At 44.4% G+C, this 12,167-nt stretch overlaps 1 protein-coding gene across 1 annotated transcript; it reads left to right on the top strand.

Moving 5' to 3' along the window:
* The first annotated feature begins 2,538 nt into the window (after window positions 1-2,538).
* On the top strand, window positions 2,539-5,033 carry LOC148138658 (zona pellucida sperm-binding protein 3-like). The gene is made up of 5 exons (XM_087981221.1): window positions 2,539-2,940; window positions 4,228-4,343; window positions 4,433-4,536; window positions 4,628-4,805; window positions 4,889-5,033. The coding sequence occupies exons 1-5, from the start codon at window positions 2,539-2,541 to the stop codon at window positions 5,031-5,033; spliced, it is 945 nt and encodes a 314-aa protein (XP_087837347.1).
* Window positions 5,034-12,167: the final 7,134 nt, after the last annotated feature.

Below are 12,167 nucleotides of genomic sequence, written 5' to 3'. Positions count from 1 at the left end.
TATATTCCCTGGCTTTTCCTTAGCACCTTTCTTAAATCATGACAACGTGTTAGCCAACCTCCAATCTTCCAGCACCTCACCTGCAACTATCAATGATAGAAATATCTCAGTAAGGGGCCCAGTAATCATTTCCCTAGCTTCTCCGAGATCGAAGGGACACCTGATTAGCTCCTAGGGATTTATCCATCTTTATCTAGAATCATACAATCCCTACAAAATGGAAACAGGCCATTTGGCCCAACAACTCCACTGACCTTCTGAAAGATAACCCACCCAGACTCATTCCCTTCTCCTACTCCCCTACTCCCCTACTCCGCTACTCCCCTATTACTCTACATGTCCCCTCACTAATGCATCTAACTTACACATCCCTGAGGAAAGTTTGCATGGCCAATCCACCGAACCTGCACATCTTTAGACAGTGGCAGGAAACCAGAGCACCCAGAGTAATCCCACACAGACACAAGGAGAGTGTGCAAAATCCATACGGAGAGTCGCCCGAGACTGGAATTGAACCCATGTCCCTGGTGCACTGCTAACCAATGTGCCACCATGCTGCCCCATCTTCCCTTTTAGAGTGAATGTAAAATTCTCTGAAACCCTGCACCTGCATCTACCTATCACCAACCCTGCTGTCTTGCCCCCATCCCCAAGGCATCTATCTATCGCAATCCGAGCTTCCTTGCCCCCACCCCTAAACTTCTATTTATCTCTAAGGCCCCTTTCCCAATCCACAATCCTGATGAAGGGCTTATACCCGAAACCAACTCTCCTGCTCCTCAGATGCTGCATGACCTGCTGTGCTTTTCCAGGGCCACACACTTTGACTGTGACCTCCAGAATCTGCAGTCCTCACTTTCTCCCTCAACACCATCCCCCAACAAACTCCACCAGAGCAAGGTCAGTGTGGGACGCGATACATGAGCTTCCTCTGCTCATTGTCACTGAACAGACAGCTGTCTCTACACTTTTAAACTAAACGTATAGCTACACTGTCTACATCAAACACTTTCAATCCAGGGACATCCCTGAGTTAGAAACAGATTAAAAGATTCTACTCTTTCCAACTGAAACAAAATCTTCCTCTTTTCTTGAAAACTGGAAGGTAAGCTGTCCCCATCAAAGGCCCCCAGGACAGAGACAGCACGCGGTGAAATACAGAGTAAAACTGCCTCGAGTCTATGAATGAAAAGGAAAGTGAAAGTAAAGCTCTCCCTGCATTGTCCCGATCAAACACTCCCCAGACCGGGACATGACAAGTTAACATGCAGAATAATGCATCTTCCATATTGACTCCATCAAACACTTACAGGGGGAGGTGTAGTATAAGGTCAATCCCTTTGTTCTACCCAAACGCCATCCTCAGACAATCTCTCCGTGGGTCTCACTATCAGTCCCTCGGGTGAGGGAGGGAGGCAGGACCCAGCAGACACCCCCCTGGATCAATGAGCTACTTGTATCCATGGGGCCTTTTTTTTTCACAAAGTGCTCCCTCCTGTGTTTTTTTTTCTTTTTCTTTTTTTTCTTTTTCTTTTTCTTAGACACAAAGTGCTCCCTCCTGTGTATTTTTTTTCCCCCCCCCTTTCTTTTTTTAACCCCCACACTACCACCTAAGTGCGGTAGTGCTTATTTTATCCCCAGCACCCATGGTGTGTGTGTGCGCAGGTGTGAGACACAGTGAAAGACACAAAGTGCACAGAATCTTTATTCAATTTCCACCACCAGGAAGATAGGAAAACACCCGGGTGGCCAGTGACAAACACTGCCCTTCACATCAGTGGGCAGTGCTGTGTGATCAAAACAGTGAAGGGGAGGGTAGGGACTAAATCAAAATAAAATTGGAGGGAGAAATGATGCACTCGACTCCCTGCGGCACCCACCTCTATCCATTTTTTTTTTTTTTTGGGTCCCTCCCCCCAGCCTTTCCAGGAATACGAATGGCTGGGGGAATACTCCTGTTTTTTTTTTCTTTTAATTTAATCCCCACACTACCACCTAAATGCGGTAGTGCTTATTTTATCCCCAGCACCCATGGTGTGTGTGTGCAGGGGTGAGACACAGTGAAAGACACAAAGTGCACGAATCTTTATTCAATTTCCACAACCAGGAAGATAGGAAAACACCCGGGTGGCCAGTGACAAACACTGCCCTTCACAGCAAGGGACAGTGCTGTGTGATCAAAACAGTGAAGGGGAGGGTAGGGACTAAATCAAAATAGAGTTGGAGGGAGAAATGATGCACTCGACTCCCTGCGGCACCCACCTCTATCCATGGGGCCTTCACCATGAGACCTTGTGGAGCTGAATTCAGTCAGGTGACAGCACAGCAGCTCACAGCCACTCCTATTGGTCCAAATGAAATAGGCCCTCCTGGTAATAACTCAATGAGTTCAGTCATTGGTGGAAATTGTAGAGATTGGGGCTGGTTGATTGGTTCAATGTTGCAGCGTCTGGTCACATTGGTGTCAGGTGAGAGCAGGTTGTGTGTATAAAAGGAGCTGGTTGGGGGTGTGTGGGGATGGTTGAGTTGTTTAGGATCATGGGTGATTGTGTAGTGAGGGGCTTGTTCCCTCTGTTGGTGTTAGTTGGAGCTGTTTGTTGCTCTGAAACATGGCAACAGTTTCTGAGCCAGAGCTTTCCATGGACAATAGTGAGAGCCAGCCCTGTTCCTGAGAGAGTGCCTCCTCAAGGGGGTCCTATTGGTTCTAGTTTCCGAATGTCTGAGGTTGGGAGTGTGTCCCCACTGCAGACTGTGATGGTGCAGTGTGGAGAGTACAACCTGCTGGTCAGGGCCCAGCTGGATTTATTTGGAACCAAGCACCTGATTAAAGCTGCTGACCTGACCTTGGGGACAGCAGGTTGTCGTCCAACCAGGGTCTACCCTGAGAACCAGACTGTCCTCTTTGACTATGGGCTGCATGAGTGTGGCAGCAGATTACAGGTAATGGGGGTTGTCTACACTTGCTGGAAGCTTGGGCTGCAGAAGGTTCCTGGCTGAGAGACCATTAATCTTGAGAAGGACCATTCTCCTGCTTTCTCAAATCCTCAGTCCAGATTCCTCTCCTGGATTGTCTGTACCTGAACTGTTCTCTATCTCTAGCCTTGTGCTCCCATTCTCATTGGTTTAGAATCCCCTGATTACAGGGGTTGTTCTGTTACAATGTATGTTTTGTCAGTATGAATTGGGTATCATGTGGTGATTTGTGGGTGATGTTTTGATACTATGAACATTCTCCAAGTTTAGTTGTGACCTTCTAAAGTGTGATTTCTTTTTTTGATAGTGATTCTTTTCTCCAATAGTGAGGTCACAGGAACATAACTCATCGCAGCATGGCGTGTGGCTAGTTTGAGGGGAAAGTAGTTCCATTCCCATAACACAAATTGACTTGATTCCCTCCCACTGGGGCCTATTTTATGAATAAACTGACTCTCCTCCTTGAGCTCTACATTTTACCTGTTGGTAAAAGTCTTTTATTTAATACTAGTAAATTGTTGTTTCCTCTACTCTTGTGTCTCCTTGCTATTAATCTCTCGGTATTCTGCTAGCAATCTCTGCTCACAATCTGGAGGTTTCCTGATAACATCGAGTTGATGTCGGAAAGATCCCTGCAGCCTTGTTCCTGTGTTAACAATCACCATTTTTTAAAATTAGATTTACATAGTGTGGAAACAACAGGCCCTTTAGCCCAACAAGTCCATGTTGAAGGGTGACGCACCCAGACCCATTCCCCTACATTTACCCCTTCACCTAACATTCGGAGCAATTTAGCATGGCCAATTCACCTAACCTGCACATTTTTGGGATTGTGGGAGGAAACCCACGCAGACACAGGGAGAAGGAGCAAACTCAGTTGCCTGAGGTGGGAATTGAACCTGGGTCTCTGGTGCTGTGAGGCAGCAGTGCTAACCACCATATCCCTGTTCCATCAATATTTATCTCTAACTCTGCCTGGGAGCCCAACACATCTCTTTAACCAACATTTGCATCAGGAATTCCCATCGTGATATTTGGCATTATGTAATACATTAAGTTGATCCTAAATGACTAACCCCTGAACTCTTGCACTTGAATACTGGTCTCTCCAGCTTGGTGTGGGAAAGCAGTCTCCTGGCCCTGAGCCTGTCGCGCTCCCTAAAGCGTTGTCACAATGGGATGGTGTCATTGTAAACACTGTAGATCTTTCTCATTTCAGATCAGCCTCTCATTCTTTAACCTGGTGTCTTACAGATGACTGAAGATTTCCTGGTCTACACAACCCATCTGACCCACATCCCAAACTATCCTGGATCTGTCATTGTGAGAACCAATGGTGCTGTTGTTCCCATTGAATGTCGTTATTTGAGGTGAGACTCTTTACTTGATTGTCAGTACGATCCCCCGCTGTTGTTGTCTGACATTGTCCTAAAATGGCTGCCCTGTCTCCCTCCCCCAGGAAGGGCAATGTGAGCAGCAATCCCATCAAGCCCACCTGGATCCCATTCAGCTCCACCAGGTCTGGAGAAGGGCATCTGTCATTTTCCCTGCGTCTAATGAATGGTATGTGATGGGTGGCTGGGATGGGATCTCCTGGTGTCTCTCTCTGGGAGTTGTACCCACTGGCTCCAACCCTTGTCTTGCTGTACTTCAGGTGACTGGCTGACCGAGCGCACTTCCACTGTCTACTCCCTGGGAGACCTCATTCACATTGAGGCATCGGTTTCAATGGCCAACCACATGCCCCTGAAGCTGTACATTGATCGCTGTGTAGCTACACTGAGCCCAGACAAGGACTCCACCCCGAGATACAGCATCATTGACTACAATGGGTAAGGAGCTCTCTGCTTTCTCCAGCTGCTCCCATCTCAATGGCTTCACTCCATTCACTTCATGGCCTTTTGTCCATCTGTAGTTGCCTCCTGGACAGCAAAGCTGAGGACTCCTTTTCAACCTTTGTGTTGCCGAGAGACGGGCAGGAGCCGGACAAACTCCGGTTTGACCTGGATGCCTTCCGTTTCTATGGAGATGAGCGATCCTTGGTAAGAGGAAGCTGCTGATGTGCTTCTCCACCCTTGGGAGGGAGTCACTAAACACTGACTTGTTCTGTGTCCCTCAGATGTTCATCACCTGTCACCTGAGAGTTGCTGCAGTGGATCAGGGAGATTCCAGGAATAAAGCTTGTACTTTCCAGAAGCTGCAGAATATGTAAGTTCCCTCTCCCTGTCCCTCAGGGATGTTGTTGGGAGAGGTGATGCACCATGTGGTTGATGGGCTGTTTCTCTTGTTTAGTTGGACCCCATTGGAGGAGTCAGACAGTGACATTTGTGCCTGTTGCCATGTGGGGAATTGTGGGAGCACAAGAGAGATCCTGATCCCTTTCAGAGGAAGGAGAGACCTTGGTGCTGAACCTGGTAGGACATTGAACCTCTAGATGTTGGGAATCCCCACCCCACTCCCCCCTCTGACTGGAATGTGTGATGTTGCAGAGAGTGAAGCTGGATTGAAGTGGGAGGGGGAGGCCTCACTTGGCCCCCTGATCATCCTGGATACTGAGCTGACCAACCTGCCAACTCAGCCCCTGACTGAGGGTGACGGAAAGTTGCAGGAGAGGTCTCCAAGCGGTGAGTTGGCTGCCTGCTAGTTTCCCTTTCTGTCCCTGTTTTCCCTCTGTAACCATTGGTTTCTCCTTGTTTTGTAGGTGTGGAGTACATGCTGGTTTTGATGGTGGTCCTGACTGTGACAGCTGTCTGTCTGATCTCTGCTTCATTGCTGGCCTTGTTCCTGTACAGGAGACACAAGCAAACACCCATCAACTGGTGATTGGAATAGACAATAAAGCAGTGATTCATGGTGTCTTCTCTCTGGACCTGGTTTGTTTCATCATTCTTGGTTTAAACCATCCCTGGGTACAATCCCTGAGTTGAGCCTCTCCAATCCCTGAACTGAGCTTTCTGATTGGGTTATGGAAGATATGTTTGCTGCTTCCAGGGAGTACAGGGGATTGATGACCACCTTGGAAAGGGGCTTTCCATTCTGATTAAATCACTGTTTGCAGAATGTGCTGGAAGAACTGCTCAGATGTGGCAGTGTCTGAGGGAGGAACAGCTGGTGTTTCCAGTCTGTTTAGATTCTCTTCAGCAGTGTCCAGGTGCATTCCCAATGTTACAATCTCCCAGTGTGTGGCCAGTCCTATTGTCAGTGTCCTGTTTTCCCTCGGAATACTGAAATCTTCAGTTTTCAAACTGATGGGCTGAATGTTATCCTGTCCCTAAACCATCAAACTAAATGTCCGGAAAGGTATCTGCTCAGTCAAATGCTGAGAACCCCATTTGGAATATTGTTTACTCTTGTTCTATTCTTTGAGGTGAATTTGTTCGACTGTGCTCTCATCTAGAACAGGGGATGTGGTTTCAGCCATCTAGGACCACCTGCTCTTTAATATTGAGAATTTTCAAGATATCACCATCTCGTTCCCCATTTTCCACCTTCCATATTGTCCTCCACAGTAAACACTGAACTGTTCTTGCTCCACATGAGTACAACATGTTAACAATAGTCATCAACGAAATGGAGGGCAAGATGTGTAATGGTGGCAGTGTAGCTATGGAAGAGGAACTGTTCCATGTACCAGACAGAGGCAGGCATAGCTGTGGTCCCAGCAGGTGCCCATGGCTACCCCTTTGGTCTGATAGTTGGTTCCACCAACCAACCCCACCACGCTGTGGCTGAACACTCCAACTTCCCCTCCTATTCTTTTTTTTATAGATTTTTTATTAGAAATTTTACATTTTTACAAGTTTACAAAAATAAACAAAACTCTCAGATATAAACATTGATATACAATTAGCTCAAATATACAATAGCCAAAATTTGACAACAAAAACAAAACAACAAAAAAAAACAAACAGACAAAACTCAACTATCTACTAATCTAACCTACAACTAACCAGGGTGTATATTTAAGTCTCTTACATGCTCGGGATGTGTTAACATCCGATATGATAAAACCCGTATTCGTGCGGGATTCCTCCCCCGAGGGGCCGCGGACCAGCCAGGTTTGTAGTCTCAATTAAATAAAAGCCCTTGTTAGGATAGCCAAAATATCTGTATTTATGTAATTCAAAAAGGGCTGCCATATTTTATAAAATAATTCGGTCTTTCGGTGCACCATATTTGTAAGGAAGTCAAGGGGAATACATTCCATAATTAGTCTGTGCCAATTTGAAAGTCCAGGGGGGCCCTCCGCCACCCAGTTCATCAAAATATTTTTCCTTGCACAGAAAGAAAGAATAGAAAATAGTCTCTTCCCGTACGTGTCCAGGGAGGGAAAGTTCGAAAAGCCCAAGAGGAGAGATACGGGGTCCACTTTTATTTCCGTTCCTAAAATTTCTGTCAGGGTACTTGCTACTTTAGTCCAATATCCACGGATCTTATGACAGGTCCATAAGCAATGTACAAGAGTGCCCACCTCTATTTTGCATTTAGGACACATTGGAGATGCTCCTGCCTTAAATTTTGCCAATCGAACCGGTGCTATATGGGCCCTATGAAGTATCTTCAGCTGGATAGCCTGGGTTCTGTTACAAATAGTAATTCTTCTAGCATTTTCCCAGATATCATTCCACGTTTCTGTGGAGATTTCTAGTCCCAGATCCTGATCCCATGTTTTAAGCAGATTATCCATATCTCCCGATACTTCATCATGTAGCAAATGATAAATATTACTGACGGAAGATACCCTCACTGGTCGTAGGACACTACATTCTCTATCGGATTTATAAAGACTATCTAATAACGTAGTCTTCTTCTGTATAAAATCTCGAATTTGGAAGTATCGAAAGAGGTCTCCATTGGGTAATCCGAATTTCTGACGCAGCTGTCCGAAAGACATCAGGACCCCATCTTTAAATAAATCCCCGAGACATGAGATACCCCTGGCTCTCCAGAGTTTAAAAGTGGCATCTGTTAGCCCCGGTTGGAATCCCCATGCTCCCACTATCGGTGCATAGGGGGATGTTTTATGTGAATTACCCTCATTTTGCCGCATTATATTGTATTCAGTATTATAGGGTTGATTGTATTCAGTATTATAGGGTTTTTACAGTGATCTGTAATGATTTTCCTCTTGTCTGAGAATAAAAGGTTAATAAGTGGGTATTTTACTTGAGAAGCCTCGATGTCCAACCAGATTGATTGTGGATCAGACAAGACCCAATCAGCTATATAACTTAATAGGGAACTTAATTGATATTTCCTAAAATCTGGGAAGTCCAATCCACCCCTTGCCTGTGGAAGCTGTAGCTTCTTCAGCTTAATGAGGGGCCGCCTATGGTTCCAGATAAAGGAACTCAGCCAGCCGTATAATTTACATAAAGCTGTCCTCGGCAGCATCACCGGAAGCATTCTCATAGGATATAGGAGACGGAGCAGGATATTCATTTTGATTAATGCTATTCTACCCAGCCAGGAAATTGGCAGGTCTCCCCATCGCTGGAGGTCCTGCCTTATCCTTTCCAATAAATACACAAAATTAGCCTTATACAACTGACCAAATACTGGAGTAATAAAAATGCCTAAATATAAGAAACCCTCCAGGGACCAGCGAAAGGGAAAAAGGGAACCGTCCGCTAAGCGGGGTATCACAGCAAGGCCACCCATTGGCATAGCCTCCGATTTTGAAAAATTAATTTTATAGCCTGAGAATGCACTAAATGTATTAATAACTTGGATTAAGCGAGGTATGGACATCAAAGGGTTACTGAGGAATAGAAGAACATCATCTGCATAAAGGGTAATTTTATGTTTACCTGTACCAATCCTTGGGGCCACTATATTAGGATCAGCTCGTATAGCTTCTGCTAGTGGTTCAATTATTAGCGTGAATAACAATGGTGAGAGGGGACATCCCTGACGGCAGCCCCTACCCACACTGAAGCTATCCGAGCCTAATCCATTGGTAACCACAACTGCTTTGGGATCACTATACAATGTTGAGATCCATTTGGTAAACACCTGTCCAACACCAAACCTCTCCAATGTGTAAAACAAATATGACCATTCGACCCTATCAAATGCCTTTTCCGCGTCTAATGAGACCACTACTCCTGGTATCTTTCCCTGATGACAAGCTTGAATCATATTCAGAGCCCTTCTAACATTATTGGATGATCTACGGCCCTTAATAAACCCCGTCTGATCCTCCTTTATAATATGTGGCAGTATCCTTTCTAATCTCAGTGCTAACGTTTTAGAGAGGATTTTAAAATCTACATTTAGCAAGGATATTGGTCTGTATGATGTACAATCTTCTGGGTCCTTTCCTTTTTTGAGGATAAGAGAGATATTTGCCTCTTTCAGCGAAGGCGGGAGACAGCCCTGACTATATGCATAGTTATACATGTCCATAAGTGGACCAACCAGTATTTCTGTAAATTCTTTATAAAATTCAGCTTGAAAGCCATCTGGGCCCGGCGTCTTACCATTTTGAAGGTGCCTAATTGCATCAACTATTTCTTGGGGTGTAAGAGGAGCATTTAGGACCGATACTTGTTCCGGAGTTAGGTCTGGAAAAGTCAAATTTTTAAAAAATGACTGCATCCTCTTCGCCCTATCTTCACAATCCTGTGATTTATATAACTCAGAATAGAATTTTCTAAAGGTCGCATTAATCTTTTTATGATCATGAGTCAAAATACCCGTACTTTCCTTGATAGACATAATAGTCTGAGGGGCCTTTTTTTTCTTTGCAAGAAATGCTAAGTATCTACCCGGTTTGTCGCCATATTCATATAATCTTTGCTTTGCAAATAATATTTCCCTCTTAGCCGTTTGAGTAAGTGTAGTATTTAGAGCTGTCCTAAGAGCTGTAATCCTTTGCAATTTAATAATAGAGGGTCTATCAATGTATGCTGTTTCAGCCGCTTTTAAGCGGGTTTCAAGCAAACGCTGTTGTTCTCCTTTTAATTTCTTCTGGGTCGCTGATTAGGAGATGATCAAGCCTCGCGTGTAAGCTTTGATGGTCTCCCACATCATTGACGGGTTGCTAGCTGTACCTGAATTAATTTCTAAAAAAGTTTTAAATTCTTGAGAGAAGTACTTTACAAATTTACTATCTTTCATTAAGAAGGGGTCCATACGCCAATGCCGAGGGGATGTCCCACTGTTCTTCGCCTTAGTTTCCATATATACAGCAGCGTGGTCAGAAATTGCTATATTACCTATTTTACAGGATGATATGGAATTTAAAAAAATTGAGGGGGCAAAAAACATATCAATTCTGGTATGACATTTATGTGGATTAGAGTAGAAAGAAAAATCTCTACCCTGTGGATGAAGACATCTCCATACATCTACTAATCCTAATTCTTTGTTCAGATCCATCAATTGTCTAGATCTGGGAGATACTCCTGCAGTACTCTTGGGAATCCTGTCTATTTCCGGATCCATAATACAATTAAAGTCTCCCCCTATAATTATATGACGGGCATCAAAAGCCATCAATTTTGAGAAGGCTTCCGTTATAAATTTAAAGGGGTGTGCCGGGGGGCAGTACAAATTTAAAATCCCATATTCCTCTCCATTTATGAGAGCTTTAATCAAGATATATCGTCCAGATTCGTCTTTTATCTGCTTTAGGATTTTGAAAGGGAAATTCTTCCGAACAAGAATAACAACTCCCCTGCTTTTTGAGCTAAAAGAAGAAAAAAAGGCCTGATCAAATCCGCCCTGTCGTAATTTCAAGTGTTCTTTATCTGACAGATGCGTCTCCTGTAGGAGAGCTATATCAACTCTTTCCTTCTTAAGATTTGATAATATTTTCTTCCTTTTAAGTGGCGAATTACTCCCTTTGACATTCCAGGTGCACCACTTAACCGATTGATCAACCATAATCCTCTGGGCCAATCCGAGACCCCTCGGGAGGGGGAACCCTATCCAGAACATCCCGGGCATGGAACATGTAAAATTTACAAAAATAAACCCTCTTTAATACACCCACAACAATACAGTAAAAAACTATTTCTAAATAAAAAAAATATAAAACGTATCTAAGTGGAGACTTTCCCCCTTGTTCCCAGGGGGCATCACTTCCTCTCCAAAAATCCCTCATATCCTCTCCCAACCAATGCCCCACCCTTGACCCAGGCACTCCTCAATAAAGTGAGGAAAATTCAAATATAATACAAAGCTAGAGTTAACAGTGAGCACCCCACCCCCACCCCTACCAACACCTGGGTATATTTGGTAATGTTAATACCATATATAAACATATAACTATAAAATTACCAGTTCAACAAATAATAATTAAATATGATAATACAAAATAACGAAGGGAAAAACAACCCCGCTCCTAAAGACAGAGGTAAAATCGAATAAAGTAACCACCTCCCCCCACCAACATTAACCAAATCCCCCAGCTTATATATACATATATATACATACACATACATATATATATATATACATACATACACACACACACACACATATACATACACCCCTCATATATACATAAAATAATAACAGAAAACAACTCCAAGGGGGGGGGGGGGGGAGAAAATCAAATCCCTCTCCCCACCCCCCATAATAATATTAAGCAATAAGGTAAGAAGAAAAAAGGGAGGGGATATAAACCAAAACGGGGGGGGAAGGCAGACCAACATCCATTATGTCCTACAGTTTATCTAAGAGAGTCCAAGAATTCCTTAGCCTTTTCTGGTGATCCAAAGTTATATACAGATCCTTCATGGTTAAAACGTAACATCGCTGGGTAGCGTAAGGAGTACTGTACATTTAAGTCCCTTAAACGCTTCTTCGCCTCGTCGAATGCCTTCCTCTTTCGAACCAGAGCCGGGGAAAAGTCCTGAAATAGCATGATCTTGGATCCTTTGTAGATCATAGCTTGGGGGTCTTTCCCGAGATTTCTAGAGGCTTCTAGGAGTATCTGCCTCTCCCTGTAGCTCTGCAGCCGGAACAGGACCGGGCGTGGGCGCTGGTTCGAGCCGGGCCCGCGTATTGCTACCCGGTAGGCCCATTCTACCCTTACCTGGCCTGATCCAGCTTGCAGATTTAAAAGTTGTGGCAGCCACTGCTCCAGGAATGCTGTAAGCTGGCCTTCCTCTTCTCGTTCGGGAAGGCCCAGCAAACGAATATTTTTTCGACGACCTCGATTATCGAGGTTGTCAATATGATTT

This window comes from Chiloscyllium plagiosum, unplaced genomic scaffold (genome assembly GCF_037043375.1).
Source record: "Chiloscyllium plagiosum isolate Xiang-an unplaced genomic scaffold, Cpla_swu_hap1 HiC_scaffold_39, whole genome shotgun sequence".
Classification (NCBI taxonomy): Eukaryota; Metazoa; Chordata; class Chondrichthyes; order Orectolobiformes; family Hemiscylliidae; genus Chiloscyllium; species Chiloscyllium plagiosum.
The sequence above is the reverse complement of the archived record's forward strand: the minus strand, read 5'-3'. Positions and strand labels throughout refer to the sequence as shown.